We start from the raw sequence: 12,884 nt of genomic DNA on the forward strand, positions 1-12,884 counted from the left end.
GAAATGTGCCGCCATATGTCCCATGCTTCTCCCGGGACACCTGGGCAGGCGGATTCCAGTAGAAAAGGGGTGGGGGGGAAGGGATGGAGTGTTAGTATCTAGCTTTGTTTGTCAGCCTGAGATAGAATTTTGGGTTTGACTTTTTGCTACTCTTATATCTTATACTAATATATGTGTGAACAAAGACACTGTGCGTGTTGCTTCTGCCTAGCCCGGTGGGTTTGTCAGTACAATGGGAACAGATCAGAACAGCTGAAGGCTGCATTGCAGGTATACTGGGGCTTGCTAAGGAGGAGGAGGTGGGAACGGGGAATGGGGAGACAGGCTGGGCTCTGCAGGGTCAGAGCTGGGAAGGGGGACACTGGGGAACAGACTTTGTCGGCGTGTAGAACTAACTTGGAACTAACCCCAATAACCATCACACTGGCTGCACTTCTGACTTCTGGTCTTCTGCTTTCTGTCTGCATGACAAGAACCAGGGGAGAGGGTGAAGGGAAAACCCTCTAACAGTCTAGTCCAACTTTGGGCTTCTCGTGGGGCGGGTGGGAGGGGGTCCTTTCAAGGGAGATGGGGCCCAGTCCCACCGGCGACATGCCCAATCTGCCTCCCTAGATGATGGAGAGGCCCCGGCAGCAAGACGTGGGGAAGGCAGAGATTTCGGCAGAAGCCTGGAGAAGGCTCCTGCAGGAGGCCTTCAGAATCCAGGCGGGAAAAGACTCTAGCTAGGGAGGGCAGAGAGTCACCCCCAAAAGCAGGGCAAGTAGGGGACTGGCTGGAGAGCTGGGAAGAACAAACATCAGGATGTATCAAGCAGAGTTCCCCAGGGGTTGGTCCTGGGGCCGGTTTTGTTCAACATCTTTATTAATGATCTGGATGATGGGATGGATTGAACCCTCAGCAAGTTCGCAGATGTCTCTAAGCTGGGGGGAGAGGTAGATACGCTGGAGGGTAGGGATAGGATCCAGAGTGACCTAGACAAATTGGAGGATTGGGCCAAAAGAAATCAGATGAGGTTTAACAAGGACAAGTGCAGAGTCCTGCACTTAGGATGGAAGAATCCCACTACAGGCTGGGGACTGACTGGCTAAGCAGCAGTTCTGCAGAAAAGGACCTGAGGATTACAGTGGACAATCAACTGGATATGAGTCAGCTGTGTGCCCTTGTGATACCAGTCAGCTCTGTGTTTTTGGGGAACCAAGGTGCAGTATCCAGCCTGCCTGACTCATGGAAGACACCGCCCCTGGCAGCCTCTGCTTGAACCAAAACCGATCAGAGAAAAGACTTGCAGAGAGCAGTGAAGGGCGGTGGGAGACACACCTAGACCCCTCCTGACAAGGGTGACAAGAACAAAAGCAACTCCCCTTACCTCATCTGCATGAAAGATGGGACAGGGAGACATCTCCTTAGCACACAGACTGGAGAACAGAGAACCGCACTGAACTCTGGCACCAGAAAAGCTGGGAAGCACGTCATGATGGGGGATCTCTGCTCCAGATGCTAATGAACCTGCCTGCACACACCCAGCTCAGCAGTTATCAGATCAATTCTAGTAACGAATCCTTGACTGAATCCAAAATACTGAAGCAGCCTAATTGCATTGTGAGCTCCCTGGAAGGAACATCACCCTTAGCTAGGAGTGATCAGCTCCCATTGTCTAGCCTAAAGAAACCACTTGAGTCATCAGCTTACCCATAAACAAATTTAGTGTCTCCCTTGAACCATTGTTGTTTCTCTACAAGAAACCCCTGTCTATCCAGTTCAAGTCGGTGTTCTGATGCCTGGATCCAAACTCTGCATCAGTTCCACTGGGACTTCATCTTCTCCTGACCGATTGTGCTGGGGGCTCTGCCCGTCTCCAGCACTCAGGACCCCGAGCTCCTACCATCACCTGGGAACCCCGACCAGTTCAAGCCTCATGGAGTGGGTGAGATCCCTCCCTCCATCTCTCTCTGTTTTCTTTTCTACCTCAGGTATTAGCCTTCAGTAACGTAGCTGTTCTGTGGGTTTAGGCTCCTTGTGTGGTATCACTATTATTCTATAAATAACTTTTATGGTTAAGCTGGTTGCTTCTCTCTCTCTTTCTCTCTCTCTCTCTCTCTCAACTTTACTCTTTTGAATTTTTAGCTCCCCCATTTACTCTGCAGCAAAGCTTCTCTTACCTAAGCTAATGATCCCTGTAGCACCCAAAAATCCTGTGGGGTTTGCTCATCGAGTAGGTTACTACCAGTAACGTGACAGTGGGGAAAGGGACATGCTGAACCTGTGACATACGAGGGTGGCAGCTTGGAAGTGCTGTTCAACCCAGAGTATTGAGTCCAGGGGCATTTAAGGGGGTCAGGTTGAGAGGTTACCCGGTCCACTCAGACTTGGGGTGTGTGTGTGTATGTGTGTGTGTGTGAGAGAGAGAGATTCTGGGGCTGGAGGAACCCAGCCCTGGGGAACCGAGGTCCTGCAGGACAGCTCCAAATGACCACACAAGTGTCACAAGCAGCACATTGATAGAATTACAGAACCCCGCCCCCAAAAAGTAACCCTAATAAATGAGCGTATCCCAAAGTAACAGGCAAATCTGTTAACACTTGTTGCCAAGCAGGCCAATGGCATACTGGGCTGGATGAGTAGGAGCATTGCCAGCAGATCGAGGGAAGTGATTATTCCCCTCTATTCGGCACTGGTGAGGCCACACCTGGAGTATTGTGTCCAGTTTTGGGCCCACCACTACAAGAAGGATGTGGACAAATTGGAGAGAGCCCAGTGGAGGGCAACGAAAATGATTAGGGGGCTGGAGCACATGACTTATGAGGAGAGGCTGAGGGAACTGGGATTGTTTAGCCTGCAGAAGAGAAGAATGAGGGAGGGTTTGATAGCTGCTTTCAACTACCTGAAGGGGGGTTCCAAAGAAGAGGACGGAGCTCGGCTGTTCTCAGTGGTGGCAGTGACAGAACAAGGAGCAATGGGCTCAAGTTGCAGTGGGGGAGGTCTAAGTTGGATATTAGGAAACACTATTTCACTCGGAGGGCGGTGAAGCACTGGACTGGGTTACCCAGGGAAGTGGTAGAATCTCCTTCGTTAGAGGTTTTTAAAGCCTGGCTTGACAAAGCCCTGGCTGGGATGATTTAGTTGGGGATTGGTCCTGCTTTGAGCAGGGGGTTGGACTAGATACCTCCTGAGGTCTCTTCCAACCCTAATCTTCTATGATTCTATGTGGAGGACTTTATCTTCAAGGCTCTGTGGGAACAAACCAGGGGGTTATGGGCCAAGACAAAAGCCTGGGTGGAGTTTATTGACAAGCCCTGAAAAGAAGGAAACTGAGGCAGGGCTGCGGCAGGGCCACTCCATGCCACAAGGGGTGCCCTGAAGGCAGTGACCCCGTCACAGGGCTTAATACAGGGGTATCGGAGTTAAACTGACTGGTGGGAGGGGGTCCCTTCTGGCCTTAAATTCAATCCCCGCTGGCCGCCACTTGGATGCCGAGGGCTGGTGGAGAAAAACCTCACCCCAAAAAGCCCTTTGCTCATGAGGAATTTTATGACCCTTTAAGCAATATTCTGAGGAGATTTTTCCCAGATGGCTCATAAAGAAATAATAAACCCAGGTGTCAATAATAAAAAAATCCCATTGATGGAACATAACCCCGACTGGGCGGACCTCCAACGTGAGGTGCCAGGGGCGCCCGTGGCCGTGCCGATGAGGCCACCGCCCTGCGTGAGGTGGAACCGGTTCTCCGTGTCTTGGGGCAGGAAGGAGCGGGGTCTGTTTCTCGGAACTGGGCAAGGGAAGGGGGGCCATGGCGAGCTCAGCATTGGGGTCCTTGTGTGTAGCCCCCGCTATGTCCCCCAGTGGGGCTGCTTTGCCTGCATATCACGGCCACCAGCTGGGCACTGGGCAACCACCCCAGCCCCCTGGGGTCATGGCAAAGGCGGGGAGAGACGTGAGAGCCCGGGAGTCAGGACTGCTGGGTTCTACTGGGAGTTGGGCCTAGTGGGTTGGAGCGGAGGGGCTGGGAGCCAGGACTCCTGGGTTCTACCCCCAGCTCAGGAGAAGATTGAGGCCTAATGTGTTAGAGCAGGCGGGGCTGGGAGCTGGGATAGGAAAGGGGAAAGGAGGGAGGTGCCCCTCTCTCTGGCACCAGCTGGCTAAATGCTCCCCACCCCTCATGATTCCCCACTCCCCCAGAGCCAGCCAGTACTTGCCCTGGGGCCGGATCGGGCCCAGCGCCCCCTAGGGGAAATCTGTGGAAATGTTGTAGGCAGAAGTTGTAGCTCCGTTTGATTTTCCAGAAGTCTGGGTGCTGAGGGTTGTACAAAAGCCCCATATCAGCCCTGACCACTGGGTGCAGCACGCGCTCTGGCAGGTGCTGTGGGCAGCCATTTCCTCCTGTCTCGCCAGGGGCAGAACCCGCCCGGCCTAACCTCCCTGCAGCTAATGGGGCAACCGACCGCCATGGGGCAGGCAGCAGGGGCGGCTCCAGGCCCCAGCACGCCAAGCGCGCGCTTGGGGCGGCAAAATCCCTAGAGCCGCCCCTGGCAGGCAGGATTTGACTCCTCTGCTTGGGGTCTATTGGTTGGAGCTGCTGGGAGGTGGGGTGGGGTGGGGCTGGGAGCCAGGACTCCTGCATTCTCTTTGCATCTGTGGGAGGGGAGTAGGGTCTAGTGGTCATAGCAGGGATGCTGGGAGCCAGGACTCCTGGGTTCTCTCCGCAGCTCTGGGCGGGGAGCAGGGAAGAGATTCTCAAAATTTATTGCACCACAACCTCCTTCTGACAACAGAAATAACTACGTGGCCCCAGTGCCCTGTGTTACTCAGTAGTTAACAAATGCCCCCAGTGCCCTGTGTTACTCAATAGTGGAGCCAGGGAACTGGAGTCATGTCCTTATTTTTTGTTGTCAGAAGGGGGTTGCCAGGGCTCTGGCCAGGGCTCAGGCTTCCTCCTATGGGCCCCAGTGAGTCTAACATTAAAATGAACTGAGAACTGCTGGTCTAGTGGTTAGAGCAGGGGGGGAGGGAGGCTGGGAGCCAGGACTCCTGGGTTCTCTCCCTGGGTCTGGGAGGGGAGTGGGGTCTAGTGGTGAGAGCAGGGGACTGGGAGTCAGGACTCCTGGGCCAAGGGCTATCATGGCAAAAGAGCACAGGGTGGGTCCATAGATGCCAAGCGTGAACCCTGCAGTGCTAAACGCCCCCATCTGTAACCCGTCTCCCCTCTGGAAGGACGGGTGAGCCAGCCCGTGGCACTCCCACATGAACGTCCGTCTGTGCACGCGCCAGGAGGACGGGCGCCCGAGACGTCACCTTTGTCTCACAGCACCGACGCTATCAGAACACTGCAAATAGTGACTGATGCGGCTCCACCGCGGGGGAGGGACAGGACGCTGGACCCAGAGCCCTGCACGAGGCCAGGGTGAGGGTCTGCATTCCTGGAGCTCATTCATCCCTCCCCAAAGCAAGGCCCTGGGGTGGGGGGCTGAGGCTGGGGACCCCAACCCCTCATCTTGGCCAGGATGCCTTGGGGTAGCTTGTAAAGCCTTGGGACGTCTCACTGTTTTCCCATCACTGGCCCGTCGATGTCAGTGTCCCCTCCCCTGCAATGCTACCCCGATGGCCCCTGGGGACCCGTCGCCTCTGGTATCCTGGCTATGGAGCGACGGACGACTGACCCCCAGCTGGGATCTGGCCCCATTGCCTCTGTCTTTGGCAGTCCGTCAGGATTCCCTCCCACTCAGCTGTGGCCACTGCTCGTGTCTCGGTGCTCTGTGCAGGGTTTTTATGTGCCCCGGAGCCCGAGCGAAGAAATATGAACTCGGATTTGTTTGTTTATTTAATATCGTGCTTCTGAAAGATGCTGCAGCCCGGGAGATCAAAGAACCATAAATCCAGCGCAGCCCCTCCTCCGTGCCCTGTGGTAGAACCACTAGACCTCACTCCTCTTCCAGAGCCTGGGAGTTCTGGCTTCCAGCCCTTCACCGCTCTAACCACCAGACCCCACTCCCCTGCCTGAGCTGGGACTAGCTCCCCAGCAGGATGCAGTAGCTGACCCGTGGGAGGGGAGGCTCAGACTCCCTTGAGGACGTGCTGGTTCACATCTCGCACGAGGAAGTAACGATTGCATCTCTCATTCTGCGTGGATTTCCGAGGAGAGGGACCAGTGGGGTTTCCTGGAGCGCAGCCACAGATACAACATAACCAGCCGCCTGGGTACAGGAAACTCACTCCCCAGCCAGGACTCAGGAGACCAGCCAACAGCTCGTCCCTGACACATCACTCGGGGTGGCTTCCAACCTGGACACCTGGGTTCCAGCCCTTCTGCAGGCTCCCAGCGCACTGGCTGCTGGAAAGGAGGTGAGGATGGGCTCTTTAGCTGCCTGGGTCAGGGCTTGTAAGGAGGGGAGTGGGGTCTAGTGGTTAGAGCAGGGGGAAATGGGGAGTTGGGAGTTCTGGGTTCTGGCTCTGGACAGGGAGTGGGGTCTAGTGGTTAGAGCAGGGGAAAATGGGGAGCTGGGAGTCCTGGGTTCTATCACTGGCTCTGGACAGGGAGTGGGGTCTAGTGGTTAGAGCAGGGGGAAATGGGGAGCTGGGAGTCCTGGGTTCTATCACTGGCTCTGGACAGGGAGTGGCATCTAGTGCTTAAAGTCAGGGGCAGGGCTCCTGGGTTCTCTTCCCTGCCCTGACCAGTGTGTATTTCCCTTTACCAGTCATGCCCAGGCGTCTGTGCAAAGTTTAGTTTTGCTTTTGTGAAGTTAAAAGGAAACAAACAAGCAACTAAGTAAAAGGGAAGTGGCTGCCTCAGCTGACCCCTGGGTTCTAGCCCCAGCTCTGGGAGGGTCTAGTGGTTAGAGGCAGGGGCTGTGGGGGAGGGGAGCCAGGACTCCTGGGCTCTTTCCCCAGCGTGGCCAGCCCCTTTCCCCGCTCTGACTCTGTTCTTCAAGCTGTAAAATGGGAGTGAAGGTTTGTGACCTAATTTGGCCATGCGCTCGTCCGCCACCTCCGAGTGATCAGGGCTGAGTGACGTGGGCAGCGGGGGATGGAAATTTGTCTAGCTCAGCTGAGGAAACGCAAGGTGGGCACAGGGAGAGGGGAGCCCTGAGACAGAAGAACACAACAGTCCATGTACGGGGGGGAGTGGGGTACCCAGCACTGGGATGGGGAGGTGCCTGTCAGGATATGGGGCGTGGTCATTCCATCCCCCACAGACGGGGTCCCCCACTCGGAGGAAGAGACTGGAGGGGACAATTCCTCCCCCTGGGCAGCGGCTCCATTACCACCGGCTCTTGGAACCTGACAATGGGTCTGATCTCCTCGCGGTTCCATGTCGTGCCACCATATCTGAGCAGCCAGCCAGGCCAGGAGGGGAAGTGGGTTTCTGTCTGAGAATAGAGAGTGGAAGGACAGACAGGAATGCATGACCAGGAGAGATGTGCTGGCTCCCAGTCCCAATTCCAAGAACCCAGGAGTCCTGGCTCCCAGTCTCCTGCTCTGACTATTAGAACCCACAGCCCTCCCAGATCTGGGGACAGAACCTAAGAGTCCTGACTGCAAGACACCCCCCCTCCCCAACCACTAGACTCCACAGCCCTCCCAGAGCTGGAGATAGAACCCAAGAGTCCTGACTGCAAGATACCTGCCCCCCCAGCTCTAACCACTAGACTGACTTCCCTCCCAGAGCTGGGAATAGAACCCAAGAGTCCTGACCGCAAGACACCTTCCCCCCCCAGCTCTAACCACTAGACTGACTTCCCTCCCAGAGCTGGGAATAGAACCCAAGAGTCCTGACCGCAAGACACCCGCCCCCCCAGCTCTAACCACTAGACATGACTTCCCTCCCAGAGCTGGGGCTAGAACCCAAGAGTCCTGACTGCAAGACACCCGCCCCTCCCCCCCCACAGACCTCACAGCCCTCCCAGAGCTGGGGATAGATCCCAAAAGTCATGGCTCCGAGACACCCGCCCCCCCAGCTCTAACCACTAGACCCCACTCCCCTCCCAGAGCTGAGGATAGAACCCAGGAGTCCTGGCTCCACAGGATTACCTCAAGGAGCGAAAATAAGCTGGCCAAGCTGTGTAGCAGGATTGCTGCAGGTCAGACCAGCCTAGCGCCTGATTTTACGAGCTGGCTGAAATGACAGCAGTGTGTGTGGGGTATTTCTATTCAAAGCGGGGACTCTGTTTACACAGCCGAGCCCCGAGCGATTTAGCCCTCTCGGGCATCCGTGGGTGAATGACCAGCAATCCCACCCTGCCGCAACTGAGATCCAACTCGGGCAAAGAGCAGGGAGCCGGCGGGTTGTGGGGACCGGCCGATCCGGGATTCAAACCTGTGGCTTGGCCTGATGCCTCTTGCATAGAGCTGGGGCGAGCGAGGGCAGTACAGGGCTGTGGACACTAGGGGGAGAAGGGGGCAAGAGAAAGGCAGGGGGATGGACGGACAGACAGCTGTTAAGAGACATGGACGGGGGTCTATGAGGCTGGATAGCTAGATACGGGGTGTGTATGGAGAACGATGGATATAGAGGGGCACGGGTGGGATAGCTCTGCTGTCTTTCTATCTATACCCATGTGCCCTTATCCATCCAGAACCCAGGAGTCCTGGTGCTCAGCACCCCCGACCCCTGCTGTAACCCATTAGACCCCACTCCCCTCCCAGGGCTGGGGCTAGAACCCAGGAGTCCTGGCTCTCAGCCCCCTGCTGTAACCCATTAGACCCCACTCCCCTCCCAGGGCTGGGGCTAGAACCCAGGAGTCCTGGCTCTCAGCCCCCTGCTGTAACCCATTAGACCCCACTCTGCTCCCAGAGCTGGGGCTAGAACCCAGGAGTCCTGGCTCTCAGCCCACTAGACACCTCCCCCCGCCTTTGGTAAGGGATCTAGAAGCAGTGATTACAGACGGCAGAAGGACTGGCTGAGCCCAGGCAATGGTTTACTTTACGGGAGGTTTATTAACTTCTCCTTAATGAGGCTTTTTAACGATCGATCCCGGCAGGTAGGAGGCGGGAGTAGAGCTACGTGCACCCTGGGGAAGGAGGGGCCCATCGCAGCTTGGCGTGAGGGCACCCACAGCCTGTCTGGAGCACGGGCGCAGGACGCCCTGGCCTAGGGCGGCCCAGAGGATTCAGGGGGCCTGGTGTCTTCCCTGGCATTTCGGCGGTGGAAGGACCCCCCGCCGCCGAATTGCAGCCGAAGACCCAGAGCGGAAGAAGCTCTGGAGCCCTGGGCCCCACGAGAGTTTTCCGGGGCCCTGCAGCAAGTGAAGGACCCTGCTCCAGGGGCCCCGAAAAACTCTCTTGGGGGCCCCTGTGGGGCCTGGGGCAAATTGCCCCACTTCCCCCGCCCCCCCCCCCCCCGGGCGGCCCTGCCCTGGCCCCTGGGAAAACTGGCGGGCTGGTCTTCAGAGTCACTGGGATGGCTCAGTGGCTGGAGGGGGGAGCCAGGACTCCTGGGTTCTCTCCTTGGTTCTGGGCAGAGAGTGGAGTCTAGTGGGTTGTGTGGAGCTGAAAGATCAAGAATCCTGGGTTGTGTTTCATAGTTCTATTGTGCATTGACTCCTTATCCCTTATTTTAACCACAAAATTACTCCTCAGAACCAGGGAGAGAACCCAGGAGTCCTGGCGCCCATCCCCCCCTGCCCTGACCACTAGACCGCACATTTGATAATATTTATGAAAATTTCCCTCTGAGTAACAGCCACTTCCCTGTCCTCCGAGCTGCCCGCTTGCCCCCGCCCCAGCCCATCCCTGTGTGTTTGCTCACGTGATCTCGTGCATCCCAGGCCCACGGATCTCTCTGGCGCTGCCCCCCCCACGCCTGCCACTGGCTAAACAGGAAACTGAGCTAAATAAATACGGGAGCCGGCTACATAAATTCCAAACTCATGTCTAGTGCCAGCTAATGCACCAGGAGCCCTGAGCTTGCTCGCATGGCTATGGGTAAGGAGGGGCTGGGAGCCAGGACCCCTGGGTTCAAGCTCCAGGCCTGGCAGGGGAGCGGGATCAAGGGGGTTGGAGCAGCGGGGGCTGGGAGCCAGGACTCCTGGGTTCCTTCAGCAGCTGACAAACCTTTTGTTCTTTGTAGAAGCCGAGACGATGAGCACGACCATTTGTACCCCGGTGGTTCTCACCGTCTACATCTTCACCTTCCTGATCGGCCTCCCGTCCAACCTCCTGGCCTTCTACACCTTCCTGGTGAAGGTCCGCCAGAAACCCACCCCCGTCGACATCCTTCTCCTCAACCTCACCATCTCCGACATCTTCCTCCTCATCTTCCTCCCCTTCAAGATGGTGGAGGCCATCTCAGATAGGGCGTGGACCTTGCCCGCTTTCCTCTGCCCACTCACCAACTTCTTCTTCTACAGTAGCGTCTACATCAGCTCCCTCTTCCTCATGGCTGTCAGCATTGAGCGCTACTTGGGCGTGGCCTTTCCCATCAAGTACAAGCTCCGGCGCCGGCCAGCCTATGCCACCGCTGCCTCCGTGGTCTTCTGGGTGGTGGGCTGTGCCCACTGCAGCATCGTCTACATTGTCCAATACCAAGACCCGAGCCAGGACTGGACTGTACCCTTCAACAACGCGTCCCACTGCTACGAAGATTTCTCTGATAAGCAGCTCCAGGTCCTGCTCCCTGTCCGGCTGGAGCTCTTCCTGGTCCTCTTCTGCCTCCCCTTCACCGTCACCATCTTCTGCTACGTCAACTTTGTCCGTATCCTGGTGGCCCTGCCCAACATCCCGGCCCGGAGGAAGCAGCGGGCCGTGGGCCTGGCCGTGGCCACCTTGTTCAACTTCATCGTCTGCTTCGCCCCCTACAACCTGTCCCACGTGGTGGGGTTTGTCCAGAACAAGAGCCCCTCCTGGAGGGTGTACGCTCTTCTCCTCAGCACCCTCAACGCCGCCCTGGACCCCGCCATCTTCTACTTCTCCTCCACTGCTGTCCAACGGGCCTTCACCAAGTGCCTGGCCGGCCTGTGGCACAAACTCAGCGCCTTCGTGGCCCGGTGCCATCTCCCCTGCTTGACTTGCTGCGGGGAAGGGGGCAGCGAGGTGGAGGCGGCCAGTGGGGACGAGGCTGAGGGGTCAACGACTTGACTCCCAGGGTGAGACCAACTCTCTGTTTCCTCTGCAGAGCCTTCCTTGTCCTATGCGTCGCAAGAGAAAGAGATCCTGCACCTCAGCCAGGGACGGCATCTTCTGTCCTTCCCTGCACCTCCCGAGAGTAGACAGCAGCACGTGGCAGGGCTTGGAGTTGGTGCCCAACTTCCACAAGGCTTTGGCCTACTTGAGCTTCTATGTGGTTGGCCAAACTTGGCTCCAGAGGGCTTTGGTTGACCTGAAGTCGGGGTCACCATGGTGTCAAGGGCCTTCCTATGCCGCTGCCGGGCCACAACCGAGCAGTTGACCAAGCTCCCACCGGACTTTGGCTTACTTCAGCTTTGGAGCGAGTGTCCCAACTTCCTCAAGGATCCGGCCTCTCTCAGGGTCAGGGTCGTCATGGCGTCAAAGGCCTTCCTTTGCCGCTGCTGGCTCACAAGTGAAACCTAGACCGATTTCAGCTGGAGGGTCCCCCCGGCGTCCTCCACTCACTCCTGGTCTTTCCTTCTCCATGGTTGGGCCAACGGGCAAACAAGCTACTATGGGTTGTAACTGCAAGGGGGGAACCAAGTGGGGTTGCTTGAGGGAGAGCAAACAGGCTGAGCTGAGCTTGTCCCATTTCAGGGGAACCATTTAGTGGCAGATGAACAAGGACCAGGCTCCATGAGGGGCCCGTGGGCCCCGAGTTTTACCTTGTTGAGCTATGGAGAGCTCCTCCTTCTTGGCCTCTAGTATTAGTGCGTGTTGGCCTCTGTGGAAATGTAGTTACCGCCTCGGTGGGACTGGAACGCAAGAGGCTGCAGCCCAGCATGCTACTGCTTGAGCTAAAGGAGAAATGCTGTGTGTTGGCGGCAGTAGTAAGGCTATTATCCGCCATGTGGATGGGAAGGATTTGGACTCTGGACCTTCACTATCAATGCAGGGTGCTCTATGCAAATAGTCGTGGGAAGGCTCTTACTGAGCAGGATTTGAAAGCAGGACTTCCAGCACCACAGTGAGCGGCTCACGTGATCTAAAGACAGAGTACCTTTTGCAGCGGTAGTAGGGCTGTTATCCTCCAAGTATGCTGTTGGTGGAGGATGGGCGATGAGCAGGCACCCGTACAATGGACACTGGTCCCTGCAGGTCTGGACATAGAGCTGAGATCTCCCTCACGCAAGGGCCTGCATCTCCTCCCTTCGCTGGTGGATCTGGCGCCCCCCAGGGGCAGTGGCTACAGCTACGTATTAAATAAAGTTATTGATTTATTATCCAATAGTGATTATTTTCTAATTTTTCTTCTGGTCTAGAGGGTTGGAGTCAGCAGGGCTGGGAGCCAGGACTCATAAGAACGGCCAGACTGGGTGAGACCAAAGGTCCATCTAGCCCAGTGTCCTGTCTGCCGACAGTGGCCAGTGCCAGGTGCCCCGGAGGGAATGAACAGAACAGGGAATCATCAAGTGATCCAGCCCCTGTCGCCCATTCCCAGCTGCTGGCAAACAGAGGCTCGGGACACTTGGTTCTATAACCAGTTCTGGGAGGGGAGTGGGGTCTATGGGTTAGAGCTGGGGGGTTGCTGGGCGCCAGGACTCCTGGGTTCTATCCATGGGGGAGGGGACCAGGGCTAGGAAGTAGAACACAAGCACATTGTGTCTGTCGACTTTTAATTAACTGCAGGGCGTGAATCCAGCGCCGCATGTAAACAAACAGTGTCTCCCTGGCGCCGATATTAAGTGGGGTTAATGGATAACTGGGCTGGGCAGGGCCTGGGGCTGCCAGGGGATCTGGCGTGGGCAGCTGGAGGAGCCACCAGGTCCCAGGCCATGGGACGCTGC

General features: G+C 56.8%; 1 protein-coding gene across 2 annotated transcripts; it reads left to right on the forward strand.

Annotated features, from left to right (window-relative positions):
* The first annotated feature begins 6,090 nt into the window (after positions 1-6,090).
* On the forward strand, positions 6,091-12,278 carry LOC120390289 (free fatty acid receptor 2-like). 2 transcript variants are annotated; one of them, XM_039512828.1, is made up of 2 exons: positions 6,091-6,336; positions 10,061-12,278. In XM_039512828.1, exon 2 carries the CDS (start codon positions 10,072-10,074, stop codon positions 11,065-11,067), a length of 996 nt encoding a protein of 331 aa, XP_039368762.1. In that variant the 5' UTR covers positions 6,091-6,336; positions 10,061-10,071; the 3' UTR covers positions 11,068-12,278. The 2 variants fall into 2 exon arrangements, with proteins under 2 accessions (XP_039368762.1, XP_039368761.1); XM_039512827.1 differs by lacking the exon at positions 6,091-6,336 and adding an exon at positions 9,817-9,915.
* The last annotated feature ends 606 nt before the right edge of the window (positions 12,279-12,884 follow it).

This window comes from Mauremys reevesii, linkage group 24 (assembly GCF_016161935.1).
Source record: "Mauremys reevesii isolate NIE-2019 linkage group 24, ASM1616193v1, whole genome shotgun sequence".
NCBI classification, from domain to species: domain Eukaryota; kingdom Metazoa; phylum Chordata; order Testudines; family Geoemydidae; genus Mauremys; species Mauremys reevesii.